This window comes from Budorcas taxicolor, chromosome 5 (assembly GCF_023091745.1).
Source record: "Budorcas taxicolor isolate Tak-1 chromosome 5, Takin1.1, whole genome shotgun sequence".
Classification (NCBI taxonomy): Eukaryota; Metazoa; Chordata; class Mammalia; order Artiodactyla; family Bovidae; genus Budorcas; species Budorcas taxicolor.
Window position 1 is genome coordinate 146,071,842 of NC_068914.1, and position 14,060 is coordinate 146,085,901.

General features: G+C 42.7%; 1 protein-coding gene across 1 annotated transcript in view; it reads right to left on the minus strand.

Moving 5' to 3' along the window:
* The window catches only part of LOC128048245 (CD5 antigen-like), a 34,280-nt gene extending 21,291 nt beyond the window's left edge, over positions 1-12,989 (minus strand). The window contains exons 1-3 of the mRNA XM_052640628.1: positions 12,917-12,989; positions 5,251-5,585; positions 4,149-4,461 (exon numbers count right to left, since the gene is read on the minus strand). Coding sequence (XP_052496588.1) covers positions 4,149-4,461; positions 5,251-5,585; positions 12,917-12,989 — 721 coding nt within the window. The remainder of the gene's footprint in view (positions 1-4,148; positions 4,462-5,250; positions 5,586-12,916) is intronic.
* Positions 12,990-14,060: the final 1,071 nt, after the last annotated feature.

The window sequence follows — 14,060 nt, forward strand, 5'->3', positions numbered from 1 at the left end:
GGCTCAGCTTTCTTCACAGTCCAACTCTCACATCCATACGACTACTGGAAAAAGCATTGACTAGACGGACCTTAGTCGACAAAGTAATGTCTCTGCTTTTGAATATGCTACCTAGGTTGGTCATAACTTTTCTTCCAAGGAGTAAGCGTCTTTTAATTTCATGGCTACAGTCACCATCTGCAGTGATTTTGGAGCCCCCCAAGATAAAGTCTGACACTGTTTCCACTGTTTCCCCATCTATATTCCATCAAGTGATGGGACCAAATGCCATGATCTTAGTTTTCTGAATGTTGAGCTTTAAGCCAACTTTTCCACTCTCCTCTTTCACTTTCATCAAGAGGCTTTTTAGTTCCTCTTCACTTTCTGCCATAAGGGTGGTGTCATCTGCATATCTGAGATTATTGGTATTTCTCCCAGCAATCTTGATTCCAGCTTGTGCTTCTTCCAGTCTAGCGTTTCTCATAATGTATTCTGCATAGAAGTTAAGAAAGCAGCGTGATAATATGCAGCCTTGTCATACTCCCTTTCCTATTTGGAGCCAGTCTGTTGTTCCATGTCCAGTTCTAACTGTGGCTTCATGACCTGCATATAGGTTTCTCAAGAGACAGGTCAGGTGGTCTGGTATTCCCATCTCTTTCAGAATTTTCCACAGTTTATTGTGATCCACACAGTCAAAGGCTTTGGCATAGTCTATAAAGCAGAAATAGATGTTTTTCTGGAACTCTCTTGCTTTTCCAATGATCCAGCAGATGTTGGCAATTTGATCTCTGGTTCCTCTGCCTTTTCTAAAACCAGCTTGAACATCAGGAAGTTCACGGCTCATGTATTGCTGAAGCCTGACTCGGAGAATTTTGAGCATCACTTTACTAGCGTGTGAGATGAGTGCAACTGTGTGGCAGTTTGAGCATTCTTTGGCATTACTTTTCTTTGGGATTCAAATGAAAACTGACCTTTTCCAGTCCTGTGGCCACTGCTGAGTTGTCCAAATTTGCTGACATATTGAGTGCAACACTTTTACAGCATCATCTTTCAGGATTTGAAATAGCTCAACTATCTCAAATAGTGGAGGAGTTCCATCACCTCCACTAGCCTTGTTCATAGTGATGCTTTCTAAGGCCCACTTGACTTCACATTCTGGGATGTCTGGCTCTAGGTGAATGATCACACCTACAGAAGCTTAAATTTCTCATACATACCTGACACCTAAAATTGCGAGGAATAAACTCCAAAAGTTCAATTTCAACTAAAGTAATGAAAAGGTCAGCTCTTCTAATCTTATCTCTGCTGCATCACCACCACTTTGACTTACCTTCATATCAGTAAAACATTTCCTGAAAATATAGAAAAGAGATAGCAGTAGCAGGAGACTGGTGACAAAGATTAATAGAAGAAAATGGAACGTGTTCATAAAATCTTGAGAACCTAGGTTAGAGCAATGGTAAATAGGACTTCCCTTGAGGTTCAGATGGTGAAAATCTGCCTGTAGTGCAGGAGACTCGGGTTTGATTCCTGGGTTGAGGATGGAATAGCAACCCACTCCAGTGTTCTTGCCTGGAAAATCCCATGGACAGAGAAGCCTGGCAGGTTAGAGGCCATGGGGTGACAAAGAGTCAGAACGAACTTGGAGACTAAACCACTGCTGCCACCAATCAGAGAGTACAAACCACAGTCAAATTTTAAATGCCAGAGCACACCCAATCTGTTTCTTATTAAGTGTGTCCCAACTGGAATTAATATCAACACACCAATTTTCTAAATATAATATTAGAAGTACCAAAATCACACAAAGTTTTGAGAAAACATATTCCCTTTTTATTTAGATGCTGGTTCATCAAAATGTAGGGCCTCCTGTAAGGTTTCACAAGTTCATCTGCAATTTGAACTATAATTAGGACATTATGACAATAAGGAATGTTACTGGAAGAGTGACTCATTGGAAAAGACCCTGATGCTGGGAAAGATTGAGGGCAGAAGGAGAAGGAGGCGGCAGAGAATTAGGTGACTAGATAGTATCATCAACACAATGAATGTGAGTTTGAGCAAATTCTGGGAGATGGTGAAGGACAGGGAAGCCTGGTGTGATGCAACTCATAATATTGCAAAGATTCATACATGACAGCGATCGAACAACAACAACTGGAAATGCCAAAAGCCATGTTTTCTTAAAACAATAACTCCAATACAATATTGCAAAGTAATAAACCTCCAATTAAAATAAATACATTTATACTAAAAAAACAATAACTCCTAAATGAAATTCAAATACCCCTTAAAATAATTATTTTAATAATAATATTGTAATAAAGAGAGTGAAGGAAAACCTTTGAGGAGATCAACAGATATGTGGCATAGACTGTGGTCAGGATTTCACAGGTGTATACTGATCACCCCACACATCAAGTTGTACCAACTACATATGGCTTTTTGTATGTCAGTCATACCTCAATAAAGTACTTGTAAAAAAGGAAAGAAGTGTTTTCTTTGAGACCTCAAGAATACCATCAAAGATCTGCTAAAGGTGAGATTGGAAAAGATAATTTTCCAGTTATTTTCCCCAACAAAACACAGAGAGCTGATTGGCTGTGGCTGCTAGGGACCTACTGCAGATGTTCTCAGGGTGAACCTTTAAACCATATCATCAAGTTGAGTGACCTTTTCCTAAGACCCAACCACGTGTTTTAGGGAACTTGTGATATCTGATAACATCTTCCTCAATTCCAGCTATTCTGCTGGGATTAATGTCCTGAAGAATTCATCAAACATTCTGATAACAACTGGAAGCATACTCTGGCAAACAACATGACCACCCAATCACATTCTAGTTTTAACCTTAGTGCAGGTGAAATACATATAGTCAGGATTGAGCCCTTTTTATGTGTTATTTCACGCTTCTTACCCTCACTGCCCTTAGGTTTGCTCCAACTTCAGTGCTGTAAATTTAAAACTTTGGGTTTTCCTGAAGCCTCAACAACCCCACAAATAGGAGGTGACCTCCCCACCCAGGTGAACAGGTGCACCTGCATAAGGAGATTAGCCTCTGCCACAAATCCCCCTTCTTGCCCTCCCCTGTGACCTAGTGATATTCAAATGCACCCATGAAATCTCCCTTTTCCTAGTATACCTCCACCCTGACCCCCAGTATTGCCACTTCTCCATGAGTATTCACACCCCATGTTGGGTTCCCACTGCTAGGTGGATCCTGGTCTACTGGCCCCTCTCCCATGTACCCATCTTATGGTCTCTGTCTCTCTAGGACCAGTGAGTATAATACACTGAGTATAATACACTTTGTTTGCCTGCTTCTCTCCTATATACCATCCTGTAGTGCACTTGTCTGACCATCTCACGAAGGAATACAAAAATGAAATGATGAAACTAATTAATCGAAGTCCAAGCTGACAGTTGTACATGTATGAAACATTTGAGCTCACCTACCTCCCTCCTATGAGACACATCACAGAGACTGGAGGGACCAGTGACTGTGGATCTGGAGACTTTCTGTCCAGGCTCAGTTGAGTCACTCAGCCATGTCCGACTCTTTGTGACCCCATGGACTGAATGCATGCCAGGCCTCCCTGTCCATCACCAACTCCCGGAGTTTACTCAAACTCATGTCCATTGAGTTGGTGATGCCATCCAACCATCTCATCCTCTGTTGTCCCCTTCTCCATTCCCTTTCAATCTTTCCCAGCATCAGGGTCTTTTCCAATGAGTCAATTCTTCACATCAGGAGGCCAAAGTATTGGAGCTTCAGCTTTAGCATCAATCCTTTCAATGAACATTCAGGACTGATTTCCTTTAGGATGGACTGGTTGGATCTCCTTGCAGTCCAAGGGACTCTCAAGAGTGTTCTCCAACACCACAGTTCAAAAGTATCAATTCTTCGGTGCTCAGCTTTCTTTATAGAAAGCTCAGGACCAAGTCAGACCTTACATTCCTTTGAGTACCTAATGTTCAAGAAAGCACTGTGTGACTGAAATCTTCATCCAAGTATGAAGTATAAAGACCACCCTGGTAGTCCAGTGGTTAAGTATAAAGACCACCATCCAAGTAAGTTCTAAAGTATGTGATCCATATTCTCATAGCTATTTTGTGAATAAGACTGAGGCTTTTTCTGCTGGGAATCCCTCTCAGACCACGGGGCTTACCTGAGCAGACGGCTCCAGCATCCTTGTCATGGGAATTGCCCTCAGGGCGATGATCTTTAACAGGAGGATAACTACACTCCGTGATAGCTGACTCTGGACCTTTGCAATAAACATAACGAAACCAAATGGGGCCAATCCCTGGTCCAAAATGAGCCCTCTTGGGAGCATCAATTGCACCTCCACACCCCAGCTGTCTGCACACCACGGCTGCCTCCTCCATGCTCCAGTTCAGATCATTCACTGTGCCCCATTCTCCCTGGTGCTTCACTTCCACTCTCCCCTCACAGCGGTGGGCTCCATCCTTCAGCCTCACCTCCAGAGCTGCAAGAGAGACACAGGACACAGGAGAGATTTTGGGGACTTTCACCAGTGGTGTGCTGGTAAGTATTAAAAGATGAATACTCTATTCTCTGGAAAAATCACTGAATAGAAAGTGTTGACTTTTGTGGTATAAACATTCCCACCATGGCCAACTAGAAGCTCCCAATGTGTCATCACTGAACCTGGAGCAGGAAGGGAGGTACCAGGTATTTCTCAGGAGCCTGTAGAACCAGCTCCAGGGATACCACCGAGGACAGGACTTCAGAGACTCTGGATGCTGCCCTCCCTGTAGATGTGCCCAAGTCTACTAGGGCCCAGCTTCCCCGTCTCAGTTACTGCTCATGGCCCAGGATCCGGGGAGGAATCCTCCCTCTCCTTCCCTGTCCATAGGGAGCATCTCATCCAGCTTAGGAACAGGGCTGGGGTAACAGGCTCTGAAGTGTCCCAATTATTCCAGCCATCTGGTGTTCATGTCCTTGTGTAATCCACACTCAAATGTGCCTAGTAACATGCATCTAACAAATAGAATTTGACAAAAGTGATCAGATGTCACTTTAGCGATTAAGTTTTAAGACGACTCTGGTTTCTGCGTTAAAAAGTTCATTTGTAGGAACATTATAGATGCAGACATTACTAGTGTTCAGCAACATTTAAAATTCTCTTTTTGTGAGCATGTGGAAATAGCAATACCCAGGAATGTTATAAAGGCTGTGATCCATATTGTCATAGTTATTCTGGGAATGACACTGAGGCTTCTCCTGCTAAGGATTTCCTTTTGGACCAGACAGCACTTACCTGAGCAGACTGCTCCAGCATCCTTGTCATGGGAATGGCCCTCAGGATGATGGTCTTTCACAGTAGGATAACTACACTCTGTGATAGCTAACTCTGGCCCTTTGCAGTAAATATAATGAAACCAAATGGGTCCAATTCCTGGTCCAAATTTAGCCCATTTGGGAGCATCAACAGCACCTCCACACCCCAGTTGTCTGCACACCACAGCTGCCTCCTCCATACTCCAGTTGTGATCATTCACTGTACCCCATTCTCCTTGGAGCCTCACTTCCACTCTCCCCTCACAGTGGTGGGTTCCATCATTCAGCCTCACCTCCAGATCTGCAAGAGAGACACAGACACAAGACACAAGAGATTTTAGCAGACCATGCAGTGGACTGCTGGTAATTATTAAAATATGAATACTCTGATGTCTGAAAACAAATCCCTGTGAATAGCATTTCTTGACCTTTGTGGTATAAACATTCCCACCATGGCCAACTCTAAGCTCCCAATGTGCCATCACTGAACCTGGAGCAGGAAGGGAGGCAGAGATATTTCTCACAAGCCTGTAGAACCAGCTCCAGGGACACCACCGAGGACAAGTCTTCAGAGACTCTGGATGCTGCCCTCCCTGTAGATGTGCCCAAGGCTACTAGGGCCCAGCTCCCCCTCATCTCAGTTGCAGCTCATGGCCCGGGATCCAGGGGGGAATCCTCCCTCTCCTTCCCTGTCCATAGGGAGCATCTCACCCAGCTTAGGAACATAGGACTGTGGTAACAAGCTCTAAAGCATACCAGTTGTTCCTGTCATCTGGTGTTCATGTCCTTATGTAATCCCCACACTTGTGTGTATCTAGTAACATGAGTCTAACCAATGAAATTTGATGAAAGTGATGAGATGTCACTTAAGAGATTAGTTTTTAAGACAATTCTGGCTTCTCCTGGTGACCTATCCTGCTCTCTCTGTCTTGATGAAGCCAGTTGCCACATTGTGAGCTTTGTATGGAGAGACCCACATGATAAAGAATCAAGGGAGACCTCCAGCTCATGGCAGAAAGGGACTGGTGCTCTCAGTTAAACAGTCCACCAAGGTCTGAATGCTGCCAACATCCAGGTGAGTATGTTTGGGCGATATCTACTCCTAGATGAACCTTTTAATAAATGCCAGCCTGTGATACATACCATATGTATGTCTATAACTGGTCCCTGATGTATATGGGCACCTGTACCTGGCCCCTCAATGCCAACTGGGTACACACTTCTGGCACTGACTCTAGCCACTGCCACTGTCTGCCATGGTCCATAGCCACTGGACCTGGGGGTACTGTTGTGTATACTAACAAACCTTACAGCCACTTCACATCTCCTGCAATGCTTGCCAAAGTCCTCAGAGTTGTCAGAGCACCTGAATTCAGTATACATCATTCAGACAGATAATCAATTAGAAACAGGGGATTTGAAGAACCTAATAAACAAATGGACTTAACAGACATATACAGAACATTTTATCCAACAGCAGCAGAATACATATTCTTCTCAAATACACACAGAATATTTTCTAGAATAGATCATGTTAAGCAACAAAACAAGTCTCAACAAATTCAAAATATAGAAATATTATCAAATATATTTTCTGAGTACAGCTATTTGAAATTTAAAAATCAGCAATAGGAGGAAACTGGCAAAATCACAAATATGTGGAAATTCAACAACAAGCTCCTGAATAGCCAATGACAAAAAAGAAATCCAAAGGCATATCAAAAATATTCTGAGATAAACAAAAGTAGAAACACACATTCCAACACTATATACTGCATCCAAAGCAGTTATGGGGAAAATTTATAGTGATAAACGCATACTTAAGAAAAAAAGAAACATCTCAAATAGACAGCCTATTATTACAAATCAAAGAACTAAGAGAGAAGAACAAAGTAAACCAAAATCTAGCAAAGGAAGGGAAAACAAAGATTAGAGCATAAATAAATGAAATAGAATATAGGAAAGTGATAGAAAAGATTAACAGAGGTCATTCTTGAAAAAAATAAACAAAAATGACAAACTTTAAGCTATACTAACCAAGAAAATAAATGAGAAGATTGAAATAAATAAAATCAGATAGGAAACAGGGGCCATTAAAACTGATACAACAGAATACAAATCATAAGAGGCTACTATGGAAAATTATAGGCCAACAACTTGGATAATCCAGAAAAAATGATTCAGAAATTTTTGCTGGTGAATTCTATCAAATATCTATACAAGAAAAACATCCATTCTTTTTAAACTCTTCTAAAAATTGAGAAATGAGCACTCCACAAATCATTTTATATGGCCTGCATTAGCCTGATACCAAAGCTATGTAAAAACACTACAAGAAAGGAAAATTACAAGCCAATGTCCCTGATTAATATAAATGCCAAAATTCCTAACAAATTTAGCCAAGTGAATTCAACAACACATTAAAAAGATTATACACTGTGAGCAAGTGGAATTAATCTCTAGGATGCAAAGATAGTTCAACATGTGTAAATCAATAAATGTCATACACCACATTAATACAATGAAAGATAAAAATCATAAGACTATCTCAGTAGATGCAGAAAAAATGTTTGACAAAATTCAACACTCTTAAATTTTTTACCTCTCAAAAACTGGATATAGAAGGAATATTTCTCAATATAATATAAATCGTATATTAGAAGCCCATAGTTAATATCAAATTCAATGTTTCTCTAAGATCAGGAATAACATAAGTATGTCCTCTGTTACCAATCTTAATCCACATAGTACTGGAAGTCCCAGCCAAAGAAATTAAGCAAAAAGAAATAAAATTATCCAAATAGAAAAAGAAACTTTTCTCTGTTTGCAGAAGACACGATATTATATATAGAAAATTCTAATAGTATACCAATAAAAACAACTGTTAGAACTAATAAATTCAATAAAATCACAGGGGACAAAATCAATCTACAGAAATTGGTTGCATTTCTACACACTAACAAGGGAACATCTGGAAAAAAAGAAAAAATCTCATTAAAACCGTATAAGAAACCATAAAATATTAAGAATAAATTTAACCAAAAAGATGAAAGAGCTATACACAAAAATCAATAAGACTAATGAGAGACATTGAAGAAGATACTAATAAAATAGAAAGAGAGCCCATGTTCATAGATTGGAAGAATTAATATTGTTAAAATGTCTATACTACCCAAAGCCATCTATAGATTCAAAGCAATTCGGTAGCATTTTTCACAGAAATAGAAAAACATCTTAAAATTTGTGTCAAACCACAGAACCTCAAATAGCCAAAGCAATTTTAAAGTGAAAAAGAGAAAATAACAGCAAAACTGGAGGCGACTTGACTGGTGGTCCAGTGGTTAAGAATCTGCCTACCAATACAGGGGACACAGTTTCCATCTTGGGCCCAAGAAGATCCCACATTCCACAGAGTAACAAAGCCCGTGTACCTAGAGTCTGTGCTCCGCAACGAGAGAAGGCACTGCACCGAGAAGAGTGAGCACCACAGGGAAGGGCAGTCCCGACTTCTGCAACTAGAGAAAGCCAGTGGGAAGAAACAAAGACCCAGTGAAGCAAAGTAAAGATAACACAAAAACAAATAAAAAACAAACAAACAAAATAAAGCTGGAGAGACTTCCCTGGGAGTCCAGAGATTAAGACTTTGCCTTCTAATGCAGGGGGTGCAGGTTGAATACCTGGTCAGAAAGCTAAGATCCCAAATGCTTTGTGGCCAAAAAAATAAATAATAAAAAGTAAAAATAAAACAGAAGCATTATTGTAGCAAATCCAATAAAGACTTTGAAATGCTCACATCATCAGGGGACTTCCCTGGTGGTCCAGTTAAGAATCCACCTTCTGGGGAAGTTGGCCATGGCATAGAGGCAAGTTGGAATCTGTCTGGAAAGGCTGAGAAGTTGCTCTGTGTTACAGACAACAATGGACACCCAGAATGTTCAGCCCTCTAAGCAGCAACCAATGATATATATCTGTGGAGAATGTCACACAGAAAATGAAATAAAATCAAGGGATCCAATCTGATGCAGAGAGTGTGGATACAGAATAATGTACAAGAGAATGACCAAAAGACTGGTGGTTTTAGATGCTTGGTGAAACATGAAGTTCAGATGAATATCTTACTTGGATTTGGTGTTAATGTTGTATAGATTTTGATTAGTGTACTTTACGAATACAACTATATACATAAGAATTCATTTTAAAAACCTTACTGTATTTAGATAAACACGATGGTGTGATCACTCACCTAGAGCCAGACATCCTGGAATGTGAAGTCAAGTGGGCCTTGGAAAGCATCACTACGAACAAAGCTAGTGGAGGTGATGGGATTCCAGTTGAGCTGTTTCAAATCCTGAAAGATGATGCTGTAAAAGTGCTGCACTCAATATGTCAGCAAATTTGGACAACTCAGCAGTGGCCACAGGACTGGAAAAGTCAGTTTTCATTCCAATCCCAAAGAAAGGCAATGCTAACGAATGCTCAAACTACTGTACAGTTGCACTCATCTCACATGTTAGTAAAGTGATGCTCAAAATTCTCCAAGCCAGGCTTCCACAATACGTGAACCATGAACTTCCTGATGTTCAAGCTGGTTTTAGAAAAGGCAGAGGAGCCAGAGATCAAATTGCCAACATCTGCTGGATCATCAGAAAAGCAAGAGAGTTCCAGGAAAACATCGATCTCTGCTTTATAGACTATGCCAAAGCCTTTGACTGTGTATCACAATAAACTGGAAAATTCTGAAAGAAATTGGAATGCCAGACCACCTGATCTGTCTCTTGAGAAACCTATATGCAGGTCAGGAAGTCACAGTTAGAACTGGACATGGAACAACAGACTGGTTCCAAATAGGAAAAGGAGTATGTCAAGGCTGTATATTATCAACCTGCTTATTTAACTTCTATGCAGAGTACATCATGAGAAACACTGGGCTGGAAGAAGCACAAGCTAGAATCAAGATTGCTGGGAGAAATATCAATAACCTGATATGCAGATGACACCACCCTTATGGCAGAAAGTGAAGAGGAACTAAAAAGCCTCTTGATGAAAGTGAAAGAGGAGAGTGGAAAAGTTGGCTTGAAGCTCAACAAAACGAAGATCATGGCATCTCGTCCCATAACTTGATGGGAAATAGATGGGGAAACAGTGGAAACAGTGTCAGACTTTATTTTTGGGGGCTCCAAAATCACTGCAGATGGTGACTGTAGCCATGAAATTAAAAGACGCTTACTCCTTGGAAGGAAAGTTATGACCAACCTAGATATTCAAAAGCAGAGACATTACTTTGCCGACTAAGGTCCACCTAGTCAAGATGTTTTTTCCAGTAGTCATATGGATGTGAGAGTTGGACTGTGAAGAAAGCTGAGCACTGAAGAATTGATGCTTTTGAACTGTGGTGTTGGAGAAGACTCTTGAGAGTCCCTTGGACTGCAAGGAGATCCAACCAGTCCATCCTAAAGGAGATCAGTCCTGGGTGTTCTTTGTAAAGAACGATGCTAAAGCTGAAGCTCCAGTACTTTGGCCACCTCATGCAAAGAGTTGACTTATTGGAAAAGACTCTGATGCTGGGAGGGATTGGGGGCAGGAGGAGAAAGGGAGGACAGAGGATGAGATGGCTGGATGGCATCACTGACTCAATGGACGTGAGTTTGAGTGAACTCTGGGAGTTGGTGATGGACAAGGAGGCCTGGTGTGCTACAATTTATGGGGTTGCAAAGAGTTGGACTGAGCAACTGAACTGAACTGAACTAATGGCTTATATAAAGATATAATTTTTTGTAAAAAAAAAAAAAAGCATCTGCCTTTCAATGCAGGGGTCTCAAGTTCAGTCCCTAGTTGGGTAACTAAGATCTCACATGCTGCCGGGCAACTAAGGCCATGCACTACAACTACTGAGCCCTCTGTGCACTCGAGGCTATGAATCACAACTAGAGAGAAGCCCGTCTGCTGCAGGTGGAGAAGCTCATGCTGCAATAGATGCCACATGTTACAGCTAGGAGTTCACATGACATAAGTAACAGAACTGCATGTTGCATAAAGATCAAATATCACCGGTACTGCAGGCAAGACTTGCTGTAGCCAAATACATAAAAACAAATTTTATGGCAATGATATGAAAATAGACACATCAAGCAATTAACAGAACTGAGAGCCCAAAAATAAACCCTTGCATGGACAGTCAATGAATGTTTGACAAGGGAGGCAAGAATACTCAGTGAGGCAAGCATGGTCTTTTCAGTAAATGCTGTTAGGAAAACTGAATATTTACATGCAAAAGAATGAAACTAGATCCCTATCTTAGTACCACAGAAAAATAGACTCAAAATAGATCAAAGACATAAATCTATTTAAGACCTGAAACCACAAACTCCTAGAAGAAAACAGGGGAAAGCTCCTGGATGTGGATATTGGCAATGAATTCTTGAGTATGACAGCTAAAGCACAAGCAACAAAATCAAAATAAACAATGGGACCACATTAACATCAACCTAAAAAGCTCCTGTAGAACGGAAGAAACAGTACACAAAATGAAAAGACAATGCGCAGAATGGAGAAAAAGAACTTGCAAATCATGTATCTCATGAGGGGTTAATATCCAAAATACATAAGGAACACATATGACTCAATGGCTAAAAGAGTGCTCCCTACAGAGTCACAGCAGATCCTGGGAGGGGAAAAGACCATCCCAGGCCCCCAGCACATCAGGAAATGTCACAGGGACTGGGGCAGGGACTCAGGAACTTATACGCCTGGGGCTGCACATCAACTGATCTCTACAGACAAGAGGTCCCCTCTCCTGGCTGTGGACTCCCCTCCTCCACAATGGACACCTGGTGGGAAGAGGTGAAGCCAGAAGGCAGAGCCTCTCACAGAGCCCAGTGCTGGGCAAACATGGCGATAAGCAGAGGGGAGCCCAGGGGATGGAGGAGAGGAGCCAGAGAGAGGCAGGCAGGTGCACAATTATCTCTGGTCCGGTTACATGCAGCAGCATGACACCCAGCCCTGTGGGGACCCTGTGTGCTTCACAGACCAGCGGACTCACTTCTTGCTCAGCAGCCCTGTTTCTCTCAAACAGACAGGCTCCACACACACTCTCTCGCTCTCTCTCATGTACACATGCATCCTCACACACACAGACACACACACACACATCTTCACACACATGCACACACCCTCACTCACCCTCACACACACACACAGCCTGACACACTACATATACACACCTAAGCACAGAGCCCACAGGAGCATAGACACAGGAAACACAGGGACCCTGGGGCAGTGCTCACACACCAGGCATGTGGAGCGTGTGGGAACAGCCCAGAGTCCCAGCTGGGGTCAGTCATTGGATCTCCTACACACTGGGAGTCACTGGGACTCTAGAAGCTCCCTGAGAACAACAGAGATAGTGGAGGGACTCAGGGTGACCCAGCTCAGTCCAGACCAAACCTCACTACTCTGTAAAATCTGCTCTTAGATCCAGTAGACCACGCACAGGTGAGGGACCAGTATTCACAGTCACCGTGGTTCCTTTTTGGTCAAAAACACTGAGGCCAGGTTCCACAAGTCCAGACACCTTTCCCTTCACCAAGGCATCCACTCCCTGCTGTGGACCCAGGACAGAGGGGCAGCTCTTACCTTGACCACCCACCACGGTGCCGAGGAGGAGGACACAGAGTCCCCGCAGGGAGAGGTGCCTGCCCAGAGCCATCCTGACCCCACGTCCTCAAGGTCACAGTCTCAGCTGCAGGATCAGCCTGTGAGGAGACGTCAGGGTGCCAACCGGGGCCTATATAGACCACCCCTTACACCCTCCCTCCTGAGAGCCAATAGCGACACCTCTCACCATTTCAGGCACTATCGGAGGCTGCATCAGCCACTTTCTGCAGCTCAGACACCAATAAGCTTCTGAATCTTCAACATCTCCTTATATGAGCAACATGGTCCTTTGGCCTTCTGCTTCTGTGGTCCCTGAGAGCCCCATGACAGGGGTTGGCAGAGAAAAGTTGCCTCAGAAAGCATGAGTGGTTTTTCTTCCCCGATCACACTGGCCGATCACTACAGACTGTGAGATCTCACAGGGTCAGGGTGTGGGATTGGTAGGCCCTTGGAGAATATCTCTGGTGGAATCAAGCATTCATCTTCCCCTCAACTGAGTTCAAGGCCAAAGCAGAGAAGTACAAGAAGGTTTGAAATATGAGAGTAATTGTCAGGCCAGCAGAAACTGAGGACAGGAAAGCAGGAATTCACAGGTGAGCTTGGAGGGGTGAGGTGGAAACCATCAGGTTGCAGGGATGAGATTGTTGGTCTTTCCTCCCTTCTCAGGATGATCTGGAGACGGGACCCTGGAGCACATGGGGGTCATAATAACACAGGACTTTGACAGAACCTAGCTTTTCCCATCAGGGATCTTTCTTAGCCTCTAAGACCACTCTGTCTGGCAGGCACAATTCACCTGGGCTATACTCGCCTTCTGAAGAGTGAGAGGGGATGCGGTCTTCTGTATTTACAGACCCAACTCTTCCCCTCTGTGCAGCTACCCAGAAGCAGCAGTCCTTGTCCAACACATGAAGGTATCAGCTTCTACATGGATGCTGCTTGTCTAATAGCATCCTATTCCACTTTGTAAGTATGCAGTTCATAGGATTGCAACAAGGTGACAGACCAGCGAATGACAAATTCCTGGAAACTAGAGTCACAGGTTTTATTTTCTTGAGCTCCAAAGTCACTGCAGATCGTGACTGCAGCCTTGAAATTAAAGGATACTTGCTCCTTGGAAAGA